The sequence below is a fragment of the Phalacrocorax carbo genome, chromosome 11, assembly GCF_963921805.1.
Source record: "Phalacrocorax carbo chromosome 11, bPhaCar2.1, whole genome shotgun sequence".
In the NCBI taxonomy this organism is placed as follows: domain Eukaryota; kingdom Metazoa; phylum Chordata; class Aves; order Suliformes; family Phalacrocoracidae; genus Phalacrocorax; species Phalacrocorax carbo.
In genome coordinates, this window is record NC_087523.1 from 22,348,077 (window position 1) to 22,370,510 (window position 22,434).

Sequence of the window (22,434 nt, forward strand, 5' to 3'; positions counted from 1 at the left end):
CAAGAGTAGTTTCAATTAAGTCTTTGAAAACAATGTATTTTTCCAGCGCTTTTCAGTCTGAAGTGCTCTTCTCTACAAAGTTCCTTGTAGAAAAAAGGGTAGTTTGCCCTGCTCTGGAACGCAGCCTCTTCTAGAGTGCGATGTGGCTTGAATTACGACGTGCTCTTGTTTGAAGAGTGTAGGTAAAGAAAAGGGTTTTCACTAGAAATGCAGCAGGAGGGAAGGCGAAAGAATCCCTTGTGATTTAATGCTGCAAGAGGCAGAAGGAAGTTCTTTGAAGTCGTTTGAGGCCTACTTGCTCATCCATAGACCTACAGGGCCAGGAGGGACCGTGAGACCATCTAGGCTGACTGGGTGCATTGCAGACCCTGGAACACACTCCGAGAGGAGCTGTGCTATCGAGGTGAGGAGTGTGCAAAGCAACGGCCCGAGGCACATCCACTCGCTGTCGTTCCTCGACAGAAGATTTGCTGCGTGAACCTGAAAACCCCAATTTCCTTCCTCGTCCCAGTCAATGACAATGACGTTTGCTGAGAACGTGCTGCCATTCTGTGTAGTCGCTGTGAATCTTGGTAAAAGCAAATGCCACCTGGGTACTGATGGTTTGGTGGGGCTTTTTAATCCCCTCCCCCTTAGCCGTGGGAGCGCAGCTGGGAGTGTATTTGCAATTTAGTAGAGAGCTCATTTTACTCTGCATTTATGTGCTTATAACCTTAACAAATCCATAGGAGCCATTTACTGTCAGAAAGAGATAAAATTATCATTCATAGACTTAATAATTTTTAAAAGTGCTTTTTTTTGGTCCCCTTTGCTACCTCTTTGTAGCTCATAAAGGATGATTTGGTTTTCTTCCTTTGTTTCTGTTGTAGTTTATGGACTTGCCACCTAATAAAATTTCAGGAAACTCTAATTCTATTGAGAAGTTCAATTCAATGTTTTTTAATAGGTATTTTATTTGAACACCCTTGTTTTAACATAGCTGCCAGCGCCATGAGCAGTTTTAGGGTTTTGCTGGAGAACACATTTCATTTCTCATTCAGAAGATGTGCTGGATTTTAATAATTTCCAAGGGCAGGAGTTGATACTAGACCGGCATGCTGCTGTAGCCCGCACAAACGCCTCTAGGCACCCTAACGAAAGCATTGCCAGCAATAGGATTGCAAGCAAGGACGTTGTGCTTTTGAGTCTCTACTGCAGAAGCAAAGAAAAATAACCGAATTCCCTTACACCCATTCTGGCTCAGTATACGCCAGCCTTCTGCGCTTATGAATAAAAGGTATTTTTCCATTGCACAGAGACCCTTATAAAAACCAGGAATCCCCCAGGACAGACTCATCTCAACATCTGCTGTCATTTTGGGTGTACTGAGAAGGGCCAGAACGCGTTGCACGCTGCATGCCGGCCGTTCTTGGGGATTATCGGCGGCCGGCCTCTGTGCTCAGAGCGAAGCTGCAACAGCCCTAAGGCCGCTGGCTCCCGAGTGAATCCAAAGGCATCGTTTTGTCTGAATTGATGGATGATGCCAAAGTGGCTTACAGCTATTTTGCCTTCCCTTTCCCCATTCTAACTGTGATCTTGAACTGATGAGTGCTTTTTGTCAATTTTTATCAGAGAACATGTTTTATAAAAATATTTTTGGTTTGGTACTTACATGCTGGTGGTGGCATCCTAAGACACCTGGCAGAGGTCAGAAATGATGACATAATTAACAAAATTAACTTTAAAAAAGACTGCAAGTTTTCACTCAACTTCCCCCTATTTCCAAATGCTTGAAAGAAAGAAATATTTTTAAGGTACTTTGAACTTTTAGGACATATATTGTCCCATCTATAGACTAATTAGGGTTTTGTTCACTCTTTTGCCCTAGTGCCCTTTTACCTCCGGTTTTCTCTGCCCATCCCTCTTGGCTCTCTGAAATAGTCTGAGCGCCTAGCCAAGCTGATTGCTTAATGCTTTGCTAGCAAAGTTGGCATTTTGCATAAACATTTTTGTTGTTATAGTGGATTGGTAATTTGCTTTGTCCAGTGGATGGTGGAAAAATCCACATACACCAGGTGCTGGCGTCACCAGTGACTTCTACAGCATCAGTGCCAGGAGTTCAGAGAGCGCTTTCTCCATAGACATTGGGGAGTTGAGATGTGCAGATTCTTTTGTAGAAAAGGTTAATCTTTTTGGAATAAAGCACAGTCAAATGGTGCTTTCTCTAGTGCTGGCGGGGGGGGAAAGAAGAGTTCTTTGTACCCCCTACCCTCAGTAAACTGCAAAGCCCCCAAAACCTTCTGACTGTCCCCCAGGATCCCGTTTTGTGTTCACTCTTGCGCGTAAGCTGTGCCTGAGTTGATCGTGACTGTTGTTTGTGTTCACAGTCGCTGTTTCTCTGTCTGGGATCACTTGCAGGGTTCCTCTCAGGGGCACGGTACCTCAGACATATACACCACCCTGGTGCTGTGCGTTGTTTTGTGCAGCGCCCTATGCGCACGAAGTAGGAAATGGAAAGTTCTTGTTTCTCTTTGCATCCTGATCACCCTTTTCCACCTCATAAATCACTGAAACTTTCAACAATCACTTCTGTATTGACTTTTGGCACAATGTCAGTGTGTTCCCATAGTTGGCTGTATCGCTCTCTGGCTTCCTTGGCAGTTGTGCTAGATGCGCAGACATCAATTTGTGGGGCTTCTTGGAGGGAGACCGAAACGAACCTTAGCGCTGACTGGGTTGTATCCTGGAGGATGGTGCAGCATCTTAATGCAGAATCGATGATACGCTGCCTCTCAGCTGTGTCTGCCAATACTCTCACATCTGGGCTCAGGGAATTAAGAGCTGTCAGTGAACCACTGAACCTGCAGTATCAGCCAAGGTCCTTGTTCCATGCAGTCCCACAATCGGAGGCTGAGGTTGCACTTCCCAGGCTGCAGGGTCCACTGTGCTGCCTTGCAACCTTAAACAGTGTTTAACGCCCTTTAAGTAAATCTCCCTGAAAGCTCTGCATTAGTTCCTTCTTTGTGGTCTGCATCGCTCCTGTGTTCACGGTGCAAGATCCGAAACTACATTCTTGCTCTTGATGTGTCACAGATTACTGAAAGCTCCTTAAATTAAACCCCAAAACTTTTGCAGTGCGGTACAGCAGGGACACAGTGCAACGCTGGTCAAACTTCCAGCGTGTTGTTTAAATAGTGTGAAAACTAGGAATAATTTTTTGTTGGAGGGTAAATGTCATCTTCGGCTTTTGCATGTTGTAGATAGGGGATGAATCGCAGCATGTCTCCTTATGGATATTTATGATATTCCATCTCTCCTTTTACTTAAGGCCATGACAACAAGAACAATTTTATTGTGTTTCCTTTTATTCTTTAAGTGTGTGGTTTGTTGGTTGGTTTTAAATAATACATTGAGAATCAGCCTGGGCAAATATCCCTAATAGGTGCAGCGGCTTATGTATGTGCAGCAAAATAAAATAAGCTGCTGTAGGAAATCTGACTAACCCCCCTCGCCATAGGGTCAGCTGGGAGTGATGGCGCTGTGCCAGTAAACATGCTTCCTCTTCACAGGAGTGCCTCGTATTTCTGTTCGATTTCCCCTTTGACTACTGAAGTAGCAGCAATAGATTCAGGCCATGAAAGGTGTTTAGGCCTGGTTCGATCAAACCAACTGTTAAAATTGGGGCTGTTCTCTCAAAATACCTATTCAGCACATTTCATGCTATCAGGAAGTTCTTGGAGGTGAACAAAAGCACAGGGAGAAGCTGACCTGATGCCAGATTCCCTGTTCACCAACACACCCTGTGTGGTTCAGCTGCTGAGCTACAGTGTCCTGTAGTCCCACGTTAGCAGGGTTTCCATGTCAGATCTTTACACGCCACGCGTGGGGAAGTGGGTGAAATCCAGTGCAAACTCTGCACCTCCCTGTGTGTAGATGTATTTGCTTGAGGATAAATTTGTGATGTTCTGCAGAGAAGGTCAGTTTTGTTTCTTAGTTATATAAACATTCAACAATCTTCGCCTAAAAGAACAGAAGTAAAAGTTAAATGGGATGAATGTCCTGTGCTGCTTCATTATCGGAACAACTATTGCTAGTAAAACGTCCAAAACTATAGTGACATGTAGTTCTTGACTATAATAAACACAAAAAAACCAGGATATTATGGTGATGGTTTAGTGGAGTCTTGAAATATTCTTTTACACTGTAGTTGGCTCTTGGATTCATCTTTGCCATGGCCTTGCTGCAAAGATCAGTCAGCAGTACTTGTTTATAAATGTCCAAAAGCTGTTCAAATACTAAAAAGCAAGATAAAACAGTTTTTGTTCAGATCTATTAAGGGAGGGCCTTCCAGAATGGTAGCAAGGCCTGGATCAATAACGTTATACACAGAGATGAGTGATTTTACCCCAGTCTGAATTGAGTCCTTTAGTTCCAACTGTAAATCCGGGGAGTTAATTGTCAACATCTGTGGCAGAAGCTGTGGGGAAGATGACTAACACAAGATCACAGGGTTCTTTAGTGCCTTAAATTCTTTACATCAACACTCAAATGAGTCTAACAGAAAGGGAATTGTATTTCGGCGTTCCTCGTAGTTTACATCTCTGTTAATATAATTTCTCTGCTGTTTTAAATGAAGTGGCCCAAGCTATTGTGTGGCAGATTTGAGTCCGTCTTGTCAGAAAGCAGATAGCTCAACTGAAGTGTATACAAAGAGACTATCTTTCCCTTTAGCTGTGCAGTGAAGTGGTTGAGGTGAAACCTTACACATGCTTAAAAAAAAAAAAAAGGACAAGTCAGTTATTCAGTTCTCTTTATGGAATTTCAACCTAAAAGACTTCAAGATTCTAACGTACTTTTCTCAAAAAAAAAAAAAAAAAAAAAATCCGCACATATTCTTTTGCCTTCCGCAAGACTTTTTTAAAGGATTTTTTTCCCTTACAGACACCAACCAATACAGCTAAAACCAAACTAGCCCATCCACACACTCTTTAATCTAAAAAATGACAAAAGTCTTAGTGATTTAATAAATCCGTAACCAAAAACTTCTCCAATAAAGAACTAAAATATTTTTTGGTCTTGTGAAGACGAGTGCCTCATCTTTACAAGTAGCGTCTACTCTGAATTGCTCAAACTTGATGCTTTCCTAATTTTTGTAGTTTCTACACCCTTTCTCAGCTCTGTAAGACACACAAACGAGTGGTGAGAGATTGAAATGATTTTGCAAATGTATACACATTTTTATCGGTGTAGCGAACAAAAATCTTGAAATAGGAAATGTCATTATTACATTTTCAATCTTTCTGTGAGCAAATTATGTTCACCAGTAAATGTAAATATTGAAGCTGTGTTAATCTCCTTGGCTGTCTTTGCAATCCCTTTTGCCTCTCATTCAAATAGAATCCTATCAAGCATTCTTTGCAGGCATATGAGACAGACATTTTAGTTGTCTGGGAAATGTTTTCCTTTCAATTTCATACTAGAAATATTTCATATGATGCTTCATGTCCCTTTTTGGGACTTAGATTTTTAAAATAAAAAGTACAATACTAAGGAGTTCTTCCTTTTATGGGAGTTTTTCTTTATCTGGAGTATGTCTTATGCTCATTTCCTTACAAGCATATAACTACGCTAGGAAAAGAGCGCTTTCCTTTATGGCTTTGTCATCCCATGCCAAAAATTCTACTTTAGAGCTTTTACTTTCTATATATAAGAATTGGTTTTGCCAACCTGATTCCAGTTGTCCTTTTGCAATATAATTTTCATCATTTCATTCTGGTATGACTTCATAGTGGCATCTTGATGATGGTGAACAGAATTAACCAGCTGCAAAAAGGCCCAAGACTTTGCTAGGAGCCTGCTGATAGCCTATTATGGCCTCGGAAAAAGAAACGGAGGCAGATGGGGCCCTGGGCGGGCTCTGCGACGCCTCTTTGTCCTGCTTGTCTTCCTTTGGAACAGTAGCACTGCTCACGTGTGATTTCACCTTCTGTCTCTCCACCCCGGGGCTCTTTTAGACTTAAAGTTTTTTTGGTGGTTTGTTGCTTTTGTGACAGCCCTCAGGCATTTTAGCTTCCTTCACATCAGAAGTGCCGGTATTTTGAAAGCTTGGTTTGTACCTGTTCCAAAGGCTGCCTGTGCCACGGATGGACTGTCCTTGGTCTAGGTCTTCCCTAACCTCCGAAACCTTTCTGTGCCTGGGTTTTTTGTTTGGTTTGGTTTTTTTTTTGTGTGAATACAGATATTGTATCAAACACAGTTTACTTGCTTGAATTATCAGCACAGACTGGGAGGCAATATTTTAGCTATTAGTAATAACCCAAAATATGCCTGATCCCTCCAGAGCAACAGCTAAGACCTAACCCAACCCAAATGGAGTAACTGAGAATGGTGAGATGAGGTCTAAAGTGTGGGAATAAAACACCAGCAAATACATTCCCATGAAATGCAGCCTATACAGTATTTCCTCCCAGATTTTAGGCTCCCATTGAAGAGCCCTCAAAAACAAAGGGAGGTTCTTGAATCTGTCTTGGGATTTACGCTGCCCTTTGCCCGGCATTTTTCACATATTTTTACATAACTTGTACTGTGCTTACAAAATCATTTGCAGCCTTTGTTTGCTTTTAAAGCAAATGAAGTATGTTCCCTTACATAGTTATTTGGTCTGAATTTCCTGAACATCCACATACATGGCAGGGAACTCCAGTAATGAAATGGTTTAATGGCCTACTTTGCTTTGATGTCTTTAGTCTTCCTCCAGCTGTGATCTTTGCCACCGCTTTAGAGAAAGTGGTAACCTCCCCAGAACCAGTAGCAGCACTAGCAAGAAGATCAGTGTGTAAATCAGTTCCCAGGCTTCGGCTCGTGTTTTCCGTGTCGATGCTGGCAGTTTCAAAGACAGAAATAACTGCAGAGATAGCTTTGCGTTCACTTTATGGAGGTAGAGATCTACTCAGTGGGTGCTGATCAGACACTTGCCATCAGGTACTTGGGCTTCCATTATTTGAAATTATGAAATACAGACAGGCAGAGATGGAGTTTAAGCTTCTTTGTTATTAGGTGTTATGCTACGTTACAAGGATACTATTTACTTTGAGGTAATAGGGTCCATCCTTCTCAGAGCCTTATAAATCTCACTTAAACCTTTCTTTGTTGTGTTGTTGTAGTAGTGGCATGCTGTGATTGTATAATTCAGTTTTTGGGAGAAAATATTCTACAGAACAAAACAAAACTTAGTTATTCGTTACTGAGACAAGACTATTTGTGTTATATGTTGGAAAACAGAAAAAAATAGTAATTAACCTTGTAAAGGACTGTATAGTACTCACCTGCAGATCTGTTCTCACACTCACTCTGAATTGACACATGCCTGAGAACACCGTCAAGTTTTTATGTCGTTTAAAAAACAAAAAGAACAAAATCCTGTGGAAACTTGACTGTGGCAAACCGCAATGTATAATGATGCACCAGCAAGTACCCTTCAGCAGGGGTTTCACCGACCATCCCTAAGGTTACGGAGATGGGCTTGGATTGAAAATGAAACAGGGTCTCTCGAGCAAATTTCGAGGCCCTTTATGAGCCAATGGGCCTCTTTTCTTGTTTTCTGGTGTATGACAGGCTAAACGTTCTCATCTTTTTAATTTTGTCTTGATATTGAACCCCCTACGCTGTTCTAGTTTTGTACAAAGCCCCTCAAACATCTGTTGTGCTACACATTCACATACATGCACGGGTCTGCTACAGAATTTTCCGTGGAGGTCCCCACAACTAAAAAGCTTTAGTCACCACTTGCTCATAAATATGTTTGCATGAAAGTGTGTGTGTGTTTCTTATTTGTTTTTGTAGTTTAGCTGCTGCGCTCTTACTTTCCCGCAGTCCAACGGGAGCATCGCTGTGGTACTGTTTATACGTGCTCTCTTCTGAACCACTCTCCAAGTACTTTTCACTGTCCTTGGCAACCGCTGAGAAACTTCTGCCGTCGGTTACAGTTGAAGGCCCTGCTTCGACCAAACCAGAAGAGAATAATCAGCTGAGGAAATAGCTGGGAGATGTTTCTGGTTTTCACTTCCGATGACATCCCTTCTGCTGTAGCGCTGCTGCTGAGCACTTTGTATGGAAACGGGAACAGAGTGAATTTTCTGAAGGGCACATTGTGGACTATATCAGAGAGAATCAAGTGGTCTGACTGTACGCTAATCCAGGTGTCGGTGCAGCTCGGTCTGTGAGGAGTCAGCGGGACTTAACTAAATCCTTGATGCAAGCAAAATTTATTAGTGTCACAGTGCTAAGGTTCTTCTGCCTTTGCATAGATTTTTCAAGCTACCGCAAGTACTTTCCCATTTTTAGGTCTTTTTCTCATTCTATCAGATTGGAATAGGGCCACATGAACAGGGTTTGCAAGCTCTGTTCCATTTCTCTTTCTACTTACAGACTACTCGGTTAGTAGTTAATATTTAAGCCCATTAAAAATATAGCTCTTTAGTGAATGGGGTTAAAACAGAAAAAAAAAAACAACAGAAAAAAAAGATGGGCATTAGTCTTGCTTAAATAAAAAACTCCCTGGCACCTAAATACTAACTGAAATCTTAGGAAATAGATTATTAATTGTCCCACTCTTGGGATAGTGTTAGGAGAAGGGAACTACTTAGCGTGATTTTGGGGAGGATTAGATCCCCTTTTTTTGCTTAAAGAGCTGTGGTTTGCTCAAGTCCAGAGAAAATTTTGAGTAAGTAAAATTTTTTCTTGGGTACATCTGGAATCTAGTTTTCTGCCTTTATCAACTGGGGTTATTATTTTTTCTCCTGACTCAAATGTATGTCAGCTATTGGAGGCACAGAGTAGAGAACTGCAAAATCAGTCCTTCTCTGGAGCTTCCTTAAGCTCCCTTAAGGAAGTTCGACGCAGCAGTGCAGGACCTGGCACCAGTAAGACGCAGGCACTTTACTCACAAACCAGAGAGAAGCTATGCATCATGAGCAGCTCCAAAACTGTCCTTACCATCATTTGAAGAAAAGCACATATCTTCTCAACTCCTAGCTTTTCCTTTCTGGAAGGAAATAATGGTACAAAGGGAAGGAATGAAGATGACTTCAGTTTTTCTTTGCAATCTGTTGGCATGTCCCACTTATTACAACATCCTGAAGGCATCTGGGATCTCACAAATTCAAAAGTTAGCATCAAGGCAAAGCCATGTGGCATCAGCACAACAGAAGTATTATTCAGCAGTGGAGGGATGCTGAGTCAATAGGTGTCAGTGCAATGGTCTGATCCATTTATGAGTCATCACGACAATAGGAGGAATTATTGATGTAACCTCCAGTGTAGCTTGGAGTTCCGAAAAATCCATCAGATAGACAAGAAGTCATTTGTGATGTTCAGATTTTAGTCTAGCTATTTTAGTGCTCAGGGAGATAATGTTTTGGCTGCAGTCCACTACCCTATCCTTTCATGGGGTTGTAAAGTCGTGTCGCACATCTCTCTTGACATCGTATCATGAGGGGAGTTTGTCGCTTGGCTCAGAAGCTTTGGGGAAAGAGGAAAATGATTCTGTACATCCCAGATGTTTTAGTAGACATGACTGAGGAAGCCCATTACCTTGATCCACCACATTCACGATTCTCACCCCCTTCCACCTGCTCTCCTTGCCTTATCCCTGCTTGTCTTTGTAGTTCTGCTCTGTGCTAAGATGGCTTGTGACATTCTAGCTTGGGGCGTAAACAGTGGAAGACAGGATTTGAAAAATATACATGAATAAAAGGTCAAAACTCTCCAAGGAAAGAATAAAGTTCTTGTTTGGGGTTGTTTTCTTTTTGTTGGTGGTGTGTGGGGGATTTTTTTTTTTTCCAAATGCATAGTTATGAAAACCAAATTAACCTTTGGGTTTTTGAGGAATTCACTGTGACGGTGGTCCAGCTTAAAAATAACCACCTGCTACTCCAAGCAGAGTGTCCAGAGATGCCCAGGTTTATTCTGTTGGCCCTGAGGATCACCAAGTGTATAGACCTAGCTTTAAAAAGTCATGCTAATATTGCTCATCCACAGCAGCCTGGAAGGGCAGAAGGCACAGGCCTACATATGGGTGTTGGAGGGCTAAGTTTTTTTTAGTTCAGCGGGAAAACAAGGACTTCATTATGCTGTTGGTCTCTTTGATCTTACCTGCTGTCAGATTAGAATTTTTCTTTAGCAACATTACAGTGGAAGAAAGAAAGACAAAAGAGAAAAACTGTAAATTGCAAAGTTTTCACAGTAATAACCGTGAAAAGGAAAATTTAGGGAAAAAGGAGAAATGCTCTAATCATATCTGATTCAGTCAAGGAGCAGTGTCTTACTGACAGATGCATGGTCCTCTTTCCCCCATATGACCTGGAGGAAATAAAATTCCTGCTTCATTTGCAGAGGAGGAGACCGTTTTCTTAGGTTTTTAAAAACTTTGCAGAGTGATTTTTAGAAATTTGATTTGATTTTGGATACTTGCCCCTCCCGTGGATAACAGTAAGAATGTGACCCTGAAAGAAGTTCAGGGAAATGGTTGGTTCACAATTAATATAGTGAACATGATTAATTAATGACTCGTATCACTATGTAAGCGTGATAAATGGATAAATGATGGTGTGAGAACACTGAGTACTAGTCGTTATCTGACAAGTGGAGTAGCATTAAGAAAAAATAAAAGGCAGAAGTGTATATATGAAACCATAAGATATAATTGCCTCTAAGTTTTCTTAGAGTAGCCGACTTACGCTTACTGTTACATGAGAAGAATGCTGTTTGTTTCACTTCTGTATGTGCGATCAGCATTGCCACACCTTTTTGTTTTGATGCAGACAAAAAAGTCATTAACACTTTACGTATGATTCCCAGAGCTCTGCTGAGGCTCAAGGCGAATAACTAACCTAACTGCGAACTGATCACTAATATTTTGAAAGGCTAGACCTGTGCGACATGGAAGGTTTAAGTTGGTAATTTGACTGCGTAAACCAATATAATTTACATACAGAGAGGCTGTATTAGAATGAAACACCAAGTCAGACTTGATCGTAGGATAGTTCAGGTTGGGAAGAGCTCTGTAGTCAACCCTCCTGCACAGAGCAGGCCCTGGGCCTTTCTGGGTAACCTACTCCACATCTTGACTGTTTTCATGGAGGAAAAAAGTTCCTCTGTACATCCATATCTGCACCTCTCTTGTTTCGTTGTCTCTCATTTCTTTTCCTCCTGCCATGTACCGCTGTGAAGAGCCTGGCTCCCCCCCGACAGCCTCCTGCGGGGGCTGCTGTAGGTCCCCCTGCAGCCGCCCTTTCTCCAGGTTGGACGAGCCCAGCTCCCTCAGCCTCCACTCACAGAGCAAGTGCTCTGAGTCCTGACCATCTTGGCGGCCCTCTGCTGAACTCAGCCCAGTTATCAGTGTCTTGCTTGTGCTGGTGGGGGATGCAGTGTTCTAGATGTGGTCTAATGAGTGCTAAGTAGAGAAGGATAATCACTTCCCCTGGCTCTGCTCCCATTAATGCAGCCCTGGATGCTGCTGGCCTTTCTTGCTGCCAGGGCACACGGCTGGCTCGTTTTCAGCTTATGTCTACCAAGACCGAGAGGGCCCTTTCAGCAGAGCTGTTCCCCAGCCATTCAGTCCCCGGCATGTATCACTTCAAGGGTTTAGTCCTTCCCAAGTGCAGGTTTTGTCCTGGTTGAATTTCATGAGGTTCCTAATGTCACTTTTAAAAGTTGAAATAAGTTTGTTTTTTTTTTCCTTTCGTTTGGGTGGGTCAGATCCTACTCTGAGTGAAATCACTCAACTGAGTAAACCATCTGTGTAGCTCCAATCTGTGGTAGAAAGTATGGAAGTGGTAGATTTAATCCTTTAGTATCATTACTATGGCTTTAGACAAGAGCACTCAGCAGACATATTCCTACTCTTTCTAGGACAGGTAGAATCACGCTTTAATCACCTGCCATTAAAGGAAGACAAACAGCTGCAGTTGCCGACATTGGGTTACATGCATTACTTCTTTTTCACAGCACATTGTAAGTTCTCATTTTGACTAAAGCTACTTACGGCCCGCAAAGGACTGTCAGACTAACTCCACCTCTGTGTCTTCTCTGCGGCCAACCCACGCTCTGAAGAAATATCTCTGGACCTTTAAGCACAACTTAAACCACAGAGGAAATATTTAGTCTTTATTGGGTGTTATTTCTTCTCAGTGAAGAACAGGCTGGATTCAGACCCAAAGGATTCTGTATAGGTCATTTGTTGAGACTAAGTACTATCAGTGGCAAATGCATAGGAAGAATATGGGAGGCTCTCCCCGTTAATTTCATTACCTTGGCATTAGATATTATGACAGCTTCTATTTTGAAATGCCTTTCAGCCCTGTTACTTCCTGGGAGCGACAGCCCTATCTTAAAGGCCGCTTAAAGAAATATGGAACGGGAATATTTAGAAGCTGTGTTACTCTGTCCCTGTGGTTTGTGCAGATACAGAGTAAGTATTCTCTGACCCTGCAGTGAGGAAAGGAACAGACAGGTCTCTGTGCATCAGGGTGGATTAGGAAAGAGGAACTGAACCACCAGAACTTTGATTTCCTGCATTCTGTTTCCTAAGGCCCTGAGGAAGGAAGTAATTTAAACAGAACAGTCTCTCCTCTCCAAGTTCTTAAGAATACTAACTCATCAGGCTGTAATAACAATTGCGACTCATCGTAACTGACTTCAGCACTGTTAAAAATAACAATTATATTTATGGCCCTTGTAGGGCTTCGTCTAGTCTTTACGCAGAACAAGTTCATTGCAGTACAGTCAGTAGGGAGCATTCAGTGTGCCACTCCAACGGGCAATAGCCGGCCATAAAATGTCTACTGAAAGTCATGGGGTACTTCATAGGTTTTGAGGCAAAATTATCATCTACTGCTTATGGGCCTCACTGTGTACAAAGCATATAAAAATAACAGCGTTTTTCACTCTTGCAGAGCCTTTGCACTTCACAAACCCTCATAAATTAAGTCTTATTATGGGAGGAAAGAAAAAGGACCTGACTCGGCATCAGCTGGATTCTTTTCTCAGCTCTCTAATGTAACCACCACAAAGTCTGTTTATCTTACTCAAGTCTTTCTCTTGCTAGTCCCTATTTTATTCTTGGATTTTTATCACCTTAAACCACCAAGTTTCAATACTTCAGACTGAGATTTTTCTGGTCTTGCATCTTTACCTGCTGCTGCTGGAAACCCCAAAATTTTTTACATCAAGTATGCCAAAAGTAAGGGACAGAGCTGTTCCGTACCCTGCCCCAAGACTGAAAAGAAAAGCTTACATTTCTTGATTCCAAGCGTTGTACTTTTTTCCCCCCAAATTCTTTTCCAAGGCGTGCCATGACAGAGTACCTTCCTCAAGTGTAACTCAAGCTGTATGTGATTAATAATTCACGTTTTGTGCTAAAAGCAAATCAGAGTTAATTTGTCTATTTTCCTTCCACCATTTAATACATTGGTTTCCCCATAAAGGAGACTCTATATTGCCTCGCATGCAATGACTCATGTGTTACATAAGTAACTGAATCATTTTATAGTTTACAGAGAAGAATGTTCTTGCTTATTATGTGGATGAAAGGAGATTGCTGCATATCAAATGACATGTATAATTTACACACTTATTTCTAGGACTGTTCGGAGCAGGGAATGAAGAGAAACTAAAATGTTTGAAGTGACTTGAGTGCTTCATAGTTTTTAATGTGACTAGCAAAATACACAGGCCAATAACTTTTAAGGCTGTGCTAATGGAAGAATGGCTTTGAAGCTCGAACACACTTTATTTTTTTTTCCCCTAATGACAGTATGTATTTTAAGACATAAGTAGAAACTAGTATTTGTCAGTCTGTAAAAACACTGCAAAGATCTCATATTTTTTCTGCCAGTAGTTACCTGCTGTGCCACTAAAATGGCATGAGGGATGGGAAATGGTGTTGCAGAAAGATGAGTCAGCTGGTAAGGGAAATGGCAAGCCTGCTGCACTTGGGCGTTGTTGGAAGAGGTTTTTTTGCCTCAGCTTTCTAAATGTTAGACCTTAACTACAAATTAAGAGCGTGGCATATTCCATATTTCAACAGTGCAGAGTTTATTCAAGTGAGAATTCAGTAACATCATCATGGCTGTGTATTGGGAGATATTTATTGGATTGTGTTCTTTTTAAAATATTACGGTAAGCTAAAGGAAACACAGTTTCTGGAATTTTGAATCTGAACAACCCCCAAAAGCTACTGTGTTCTGCAAATTAACTTCGTAGACTTAGGTACTTACATGCTTTGGTGAACATGGGTCTTATTTAGAATGCAGAATTCTGATTCTGTCTTCTACCTCTGTCCCACTTATTTTTTATTTATTTTAATTGTAACAAGACAGGAGTCTCTGTGTTTCGTGGACTGTTCTTGGTGGCAGCCAGATTTGTGTATTTCTCTGGCAAATGGAGCCAGTATTTTCTGAGATCTGCGAATCTTTTAAGCAAATGCAGTGATTAGATACCTCTGAGCAATGACAGCGTGGCAGGCTTATGTCCTAAGTTTTGAACCCCCTGTCGAAATGAATATGAGATCTATGCCTTGTAAAAACCTCTCAAAATTGTTGCATTATTTATTTATATTCTGCTTCAAGGACAACACTTTTCAAGCCAAGAGATGACACAAAGGAGCCCTGGGCTGTATAAATATAGAATCTTTTTATTTTTTTGGTTAATAGATACAGTACAATTTTTGACTACATAAGAAAGCGTTGTTTTCAGTGCATACATTCTTCAGACAGACAGGAACAGGGCAGACAAACATTCCTTAGTGTTTTGAGTATTACATGGCACTTAGTTTATTTTCTTTAAGTCCCTAGTTACTGGGTTTTCCCAGTTTTCATTAGCTGCTTTGACAACTCAAGGTCTAAGGAAAAAAGAATTGAGTAATAAGGATGTGCTGGCTCTTGTGGCCCAGGATTATTGGGCAGGACAACGGGACACTGCTCAGTGTGTCCATATACCACACTAGTCTTCCTGAAACCGTGGCCCTTACAGCAACATCTTTGTCTGGGGTCCAGCAAGTTTCCTCTTCTATGTTAACAGAAGATGAAAACAACACGTGTAAAACAAACAAGCCAGTGCTTGGGCTCAACGCTTACATCCTACGCAGTGACTGACCCTTGATAGGGTCAAATCCAGAGGTCCTCCCTGAATTCTACTTGCATAAGATGGTGCTGGTGTCATTACTTTGGCAAAATTCTTTCTGGGTTTTTTTTTGTGGTGTAGCATAAAACCAGGAAAACGGATCTCATGGTTTGGCTGTTATTATTTGCAGGGAGGGTTGAAAGAATTATTGCTACCTTCTCTATTTTCCACTGACTTTGTGATAAGAAAAAAATTATAGGCTGATCTCTGAGTATGATACTGATCCTGGCTGGCTCCTGTGTTTGGGGAGAACCCAATAATGCTTGATCTTGTTAGGTAGCTATTTGCTAGTCATGTTTCCCTGCAAACGTGTCCCGGTGTTGTCCGGTTGGTGCTGATGGCAGCTAGAGACCATGGACCCAAGACCGCACCCTTGCAGCTGGAGTAGGGCCAGATCAAATCTGTAAAGCAAGATGGAAGATGACAAGGCAGTGCCAATGCTCAACGTGAAGCATCGCTGAGAAGATAAGCGATAAACTGTTGACTGGCCACTTACTGGCTTGCATGCCGACTAACGTTCCTGCAGTATACAAGAGCATAGATACAAAGAGAGAAGTGCCTGGGTGCTCGAGGTTATCCTAGGCATTTACCAAACAGGTTAACTAAAGAGTAGTGTTTGTATTAGTGGGATGTCTTAAGCAGAGCAGTTTACACCTGCAGGCAGCCTTAAACACGTACATCTTCAACATTCAGTGGGTTCAAATTTCAGTGGTTTTGTTTGAGGCTGTTACTCAGACCTTAACTTTTTATCTGACCTGCCTTGATATCCTGAGTAGATGGTGTGGGCCCAGCATCCTGGTTAGGACCCTTTCCTTGTAAGGATAAATTGGAAGAACCTAAGAGAAGCCTCGTTGTTTGAGAAAGGATTAGGAGAAAGAAGAGATTCACATAGAAATTCACCAGTCTTGGTTTTGCTCTAGATACCAAATATTGAAAAATCAATAGATTAAAAAGCTTCTCTCATTCAGGGAAGGACACAGAAAGGCTTCTAGACAAACCAATATAAACTAGTTTCCCTTGCCCATATTGGAAAATTTTTAATGTGAAAAAAAGCTTGCTATAGATTATTTAGTTCAGCCTCTGTAAGACCAGAATATACAGGAAATTGCAGGGCGACATGAGTCTTATACCTGACCTTATTCAAAAGGCAGAGAAAGGCAATTCAAAGGGGCTGTGAAGAGTGAATATTGAGAAATAGAGGAAAAGTTGAGAAAAGAGATGGGAAACCAGACTGTTAAAAACACCAGCCCGAACACTGACATGCAGGTGAAGGCACTAATCCTTGGACACCTGTGTGGCAGGTGACTGTTGGAGAGAAGAACACCACGTTTCTGTGGTGAGCTCTGAGTTCCTTTGCCCGAATTCTCTGGGGCCCCAAGCAGACGAGAAGGGTAGGAGTAAGCACCATTAAAGAAAGCGGAGGTACGTGTTAATATCAGATACCATTGAGCTCAGTCGGGTTAGATAAAGCAGGTGGCTGACAGGAGTTGAATAAGAATCCCTGAGAAGTCTGAAAAAATAATAAACATCACATCTTTTAAACAATTTGGCCCCTTCTGATCCTGTAGCCGATACACCAGCCTTGAGTTAAAACAGAGGCAGTGAAAATTCCTCGCCTTTACCTTAAGCTGCATGGTGACACTTCCAGGAATGAGATAAACCTGCCAGGTTCCTCCAGATCCCTGTTTCCTTACTGAAACTAAATAAAGTGGAGAATGAGTGAGAGCCAGAGATCCTCGCAGCCAAGAGAGGAACCGCTATGGAATGGCACTAGTAGGGTGCTGTAAACTGGAGCCTGGCCCGCAAGCATTAGTGAAATGTTTAGTAACAATACTTAACTCTGTTATGTCTGGGTATCTCTTCCTCTTTTGACTAAAATGTTACAAATTTTAACAATATAAATGAACCACTATATTTGTTTCTACTGGGTAAACTATATACATCATTGTAAGAAAAGAATAATTAAATTAAGGGAGGAGAGAAAAGGACAAACAAATATTAGTAAATAAAATAGAAGACATATATTCAGTAATACTTTTCAGGCAATATTTTTGCTTGTTACATTTACTATAAGGAGGAAAAAAAAAAATCTTCCACTCAAAATAAACATTGGAAACACATCTGCCCAAACATCAGTCGCTCGTCATTTCCAGAACACTTGGAGGCCATTATTGCGGGTTCGGAGGGTATCTTTGCTCTCTGAAGGAACGGCCATCGCTACTGCTCGAGACGGCCGTTGACTTTGCCGCTGCAGCGGAGCCCCCAGCGCTCGGGGCCATCAGCCCAACCGGTGTTTTCAAATGTGTCTTGAGCGCTTGAGCCTGCGCTCTGTTTTCACACCAGCTCGCGCGGTGCAGAAGGGCCGACGCACGACACTGGGAGCCTCCAGGGGACCAGGCCGCCAGCGTTCCGTCACAGCCTCCGCTGGGGCCCTGTGCTTCGTGTTCCTCTGCTCTCGGAGAAACCTCGGCAGTTCACGCGTGATAAAGCTGAAAGACGATATGCTCAGCTCGCTTCGAAGCAGACAGCTCACACAGCAGTGTTTTCCATTCTTTTTCAAAATACAGAGCACTCTTGCAGGGTTTTTTTCCTATATGTACTTACTTTAAAGTTTAGAAGCAAAGGGTTTTAAACATTGTCATCTTCTTACCCTACAGAACGAGGCACAATAACAAACCATCTCACACTGATGCCCTTAACGGTAGAGCCAGACAGACTGTCGGCACCTTTTTTTTCTTTGTGCCACATGAATAAATTATTTCCAAAAGAAGCGATTGATTATTTGATCGGAGCTAGAGACAGTTAATGTACTGTTTGATGAAAATCTGATCCAATGAACTTTCTGGGACTCCTCAGATGAATTCCCTCCCAGTAGCTGCTTCTGTTCTACAACCAGCTCTACTTAATACATAGGTACTAAAATACAAAGAAGTGCAGAAGTGACCATAAAGCAACTACAGACCGCAGCTTGCAGGTCCTCTATGAACAAGGGGCTTGTGAGTTACCGAAGGTGATTTCCTTAGTACATCAAATCTGAAGTCGAGGAGAAGTGCAGTTCCCGAGAGCCCGTACTTCAGATGCCTTAGCATTCACAGTTAACGTGGTATGGGGTGTGGAGATTTGTTTCCCCCTCTGATAATACCTGAGGCTTGTTTGTCCTTACTTCAATGTAACCAACCGTAACTGATTGTCCAGAAATGTTTTCTTCACTGCCGCGAGGGTGTTCAGGCTGTCTTCGCCAAGGTAACGCAATTGTTCTGCAAGCATTGGATTTCTTTTTTCTTCCTTTAGTTTGTAGTCATGAGGAAAAATTCTTTTTCTCTGCAGAAGCCAAATCAGTGTCAAGACTAAGAAGAAAAGAAAGGGGTTGTGCAGACCTGGGAAGAAACTGCACAGAGTCACTTATAGATCTAGGTTTATAACTTAGGAGATTATAGCCTTGACTGTCAATGAACATCTTTCTCATCCTTGCTTTTTATGCTTGCAACCTAGCTACTTTTTTCCCTTCCTGGATTTCTAAAGTCAGCTCTGATAGTTACATAGCACATTAAATGACAAAGATTTGCTTGTCTTTGAAGTCGTTGTGGGAGGGGACAGGGTACGCGTGGGACCTGGCTGTACGTACTTGCAGCCCAACAGTCCCTGCCACAAGCAGCTTTTGGCGGGGGCGGCGGGGGGCAACATGCTTTGAGTTTCTCAAATGTGAGAACTTGCGATCCGTTCAGTCCCGCGTGATCAGGCTGCAAAAAAGAGCTTTGAATTACCATGAAGGGTTTAGATGCAGAGGGCATTGCATATCATACCAATATTTACCTTGGCAAGACAGCCAGAGACAAATACGTGTCACATATGCTTACAGTTCAGCATGGGCTAGTGTTCCCCAGGATCAAACTGGGCATCTGCCACAGAACCAAAGGAAATGCCTTTTTTTTTTTTTCTTTTTAGTAAATAGCCTGTGTGCAGAAAGGAAACATAAAAATGCTGCTACCCTGCTGGTGCCTCAAGGGTGTATGTGCGTTTATGTGTAACTTGCATGTTGTTAACGAGTATTTTACGCACGTTCACACAAACATGTGCGTGTGCGCTGGGAAATTCTGTCTCTCTAAGCTTAAGAAGGTTCTTATTTAAGGCAGTGATTTTTGCCTTGCAATCATTACAGATGCATCTCCGTCAAGGTTCCTTATTGCATGTGTGCTAAATAAATTGCTCTTTGGGCAAGGAGGAAACACAGGGAAAGAGATTTAACCACGTCGTATGCCCTGATGGCCCAAAAGACCAGCCTGCCTCTTGATGCATGAGTACTCTCTGCTTCCTCTGTGCCTTACCATTTTAGTAGTGTATCCTACAGGCAGTGGAAGTTACTAAATCGCATATTATAACCAAAATATTTTGGATTTCAAAATATTTCAGAAGTATTTATGGAAGGTAAGATCCCAAGTTAAGAATGATGTCTCTATTTTGGATTTTCTCCACAAGCAAAGCATTAGCGTGTATAGCTGTTGTTTTCAACTGATCCCTTACAGCATCGTACTAAACAATCCCTGCAGGATGCGGGCAGGACCAGTAGAACGAATCTTGTTTTTCACAACTAGCTTGACACGATTCTTGGAGGCTCTTGTGGAGTAAAATGTGAATGAAGGAACTCGTAAATCTGCAAATGCCACTGACGAGTCCCAGCTAGGGGCGGAAGGAGTGAAGCAGTTCTGGGTTACAGCTCCTACTTAACGATTCTCGTAGACAGAATTTTAATTTACTGCGTATGTTGCAATAGGCCTTTAAAGATAGCAAAGAAGATGCTTCTATTCACATCGGAGATGTGCCAGAAGAAACACATGAACCATTGTCCTGTCAGATTTCCCTTCTGTTTTCACCCAGCCTCTTTATCCAGGCATGGAGGCCCGTAAGAATCTAGCATGGTTGAGAGCGGTGCAAGATGCCCTGTGCCAGGCTGGGCTGATTACACTGGAGGGGCCGAGTAGTGAATGACGGAGTTGTAATCCGGGGGCGGGCTGTGGCATTCCAGGTTTGGATCCATAGGAAGGAGAACAGAGTCTTCCAGTGTGAAGTCCATGGTGTCCTCTTCTACCTGCGCTGCTGGCTGGTATTTGACAGCCTCACGCTCGTGATCAGATAATATGGATTCTTTGCTCTTGCTAACAGCTCTTCGCCTGTGGAGAACAAACAGTATAATGCATTGACCCTGTCTCCATAAGGTTTTGTCTCTGTGTGTAATTAATGGTCAAAATAATAAAAAAAAAATTAAATATATATATATATATGCAGCATTTCAATTTACCTTTGCAGCATCCTGTACGACAGCGACATTTTACGGATTGGATAAGGGAACTGAATTGGGTATTTCAAATAACTTGGTGTTTTAAAAGTCTATGTAGGAGTAAATCCAGGAGTCCTGTCGCCTTGTAATTTTAGCCTACCGCATTTCAGTGCACTATATATATCTTAGCTATAAATGCACCTGTCCTATACGTACAATAATCTCTTATTGTTCTGACACAGGTCAGTAAAAATTTGACTTTTCTGAAAGCAGAACTGAAGGCTATGACTTCAGGTATAATAAAAGATGAAATAATGAATAATCTATGACTGACTCTAAAATGATACTGAAAGCAAGAGCGTGTGTTGAACACCCTCTTGCAGTGTAGGGCAAAATCTTTCTTACATTCTCTAGCCCTTTAAAATTACTGAGCAGTGTGCTAGCGAAGGGCAGCGTTCTTCAACATTACAACTGCTGGCCTGTAACTGATGCTATTAAGGAGAGCCAGCTTTCATTTTCGGCTGTCTTCTCTTATTATAGGTGATGAAGGCGGTGGGAGAGAAGCAACTTGCATCACATGGAGCAACCTCACTCTTAAAAGGAGAATGCTGGAGAGGATTTGTATCACAAGGTGACCTTGAGGAACAGCAAGTGTTGTGGAGAAAAAAAGAAGGTACTTTCTGTCATAGGCTGCCTTAAAAATACTGTTTTGTTAAGCCTGGTTTCTTCCATCTGAGGAATTCATTGGGAGAGGTCTGGATAATTGAGGTTTGGTTCTCAAAAGGATCCCAATGTCAGAATGGCTTTTGAACTTCTCCACTTTGCTTAGGGACCCTGTAACATGCATCTCTTTGGAATAAGCCTCGCTCACAGACTGATTATGGCGTTGCTCGTGTCTCAGTTCAGAATGACTGATGAATGTGCCTGGGGGAATTCAAAATCAGGCAGTGCTCAAGCACTCTGTGTGTATATTTCATGTGTGTTTAAAGGAGCATGAAGCTTCAGACTAATGACCCTAAACCAAATCTGAATAATCAATAGTTCATCAAAGAATTGTATAATTCATTACACTTGTTTTATTTGTACTGCTGCAGTGCTTACAGTCCCCAACAGTTCATCAGGGATTCAGAGTGTGGTGCTTTAGAAAGAAAGCAAAGCCTGTTCCTGCTCCAGGAAACGAAACAACAGCTAAGAGACAATTACAGTCATTGGAGCAAGGGGAGCAAAAATCATGAGTAGGAAAAGTAGCAGATCCAAGACCCCAACTGTGGGTGTTGTCATGTTGCAGGCTTACATGCAGGTTGATGCTGCAGGTTGATGATGACAGAACTGTAATATAAAGTAGACCCAGCTCCTTTCAACTATGAAAGGGTAAATATGTCCTGCTAGATGATGCTTCTCTGACTTTAGAAGTTGTGTTGTCTTGCCTCTGAAGGTAGTCTCCATCTGGAACCGGTCAAAAGCCACAAGCTGCAGATATCCTCAGTCTGGCTGACAGAACTAGTGCCAGTATCTTTACTTCAAAATTTTTGCTCATTCTGGAAAGGTCGTGGGTGTGTGGTGCATTGGCTAGAGCAGAGCACTGGTTTATGATCTGTGCACAACCACACTGAACCGCCTGTAAGGTCCAGCTGCAAAGTGTCCCTGTAGTTCTCTTCTTGGGGGAGTGTGTGGAGTGGGTGATACTCTGTATATCCATAGTCTGTAAAGCCAGTTATTCTAAGCCAGGAGCTGAGATGTTCGGCCAAATTCAGACATAACAAAGAGCCTCAACTCTAATCAGCTGCAATGGGTCATTGGCTGCTTCGTAGCTGGCCTGATTTTAGCGTGCTGTGGTGGCTTTCCATGGCATGTTTGTCTCTAGGAAGTGAACCCAGGACCCCTGAGTTGGAAGAGCCAGCCTACCATGTCTTGCACATCTAGAATAAACTTGCGTTCTGTGACTTCTAAAATGCAAAGGCAGAGGCTATAGATTAAAGCTAATGTTACTGTGCTTTTAG

At 42.2% G+C, this 22,434-nt stretch overlaps 1 protein-coding gene and 1 long non-coding RNA gene across 4 annotated transcripts in view; one reads left to right on the top strand and one right to left on the bottom strand.

The window, feature by feature from the left end:
- Positions 1–22,434, top strand: part of LOC135315390 (uncharacterized) — a 313,306-nt gene that overhangs the window by 88,917 nt on the left and 201,955 nt on the right. For both annotated transcript variants that reach the window (XR_010374854.1, XR_010374853.1), the window contains one exon: positions 20,975–21,107. This is a non-coding gene — a long non-coding RNA (uncharacterized LOC135315390). The remainder of the gene's footprint in view (positions 1–20,974; positions 21,108–22,434) is intronic.
- Positions 14,652–22,434, bottom strand: part of LOC104051408 (vascular endothelial growth factor receptor kdr-like) — a 142,281-nt gene continuing 134,498 nt past the window's right edge. For both annotated transcript variants that reach the window (XM_064463424.1, XM_064463423.1), the window contains exon 30: positions 14,652–20,327. In XM_064463424.1, the coding sequence (XP_064319494.1) occupies positions 20,117–20,327 (211 nt within the window). In that variant the 3' untranslated portion in view covers positions 14,652–20,116. The remainder of the gene's footprint in view (positions 20,328–22,434) is intronic.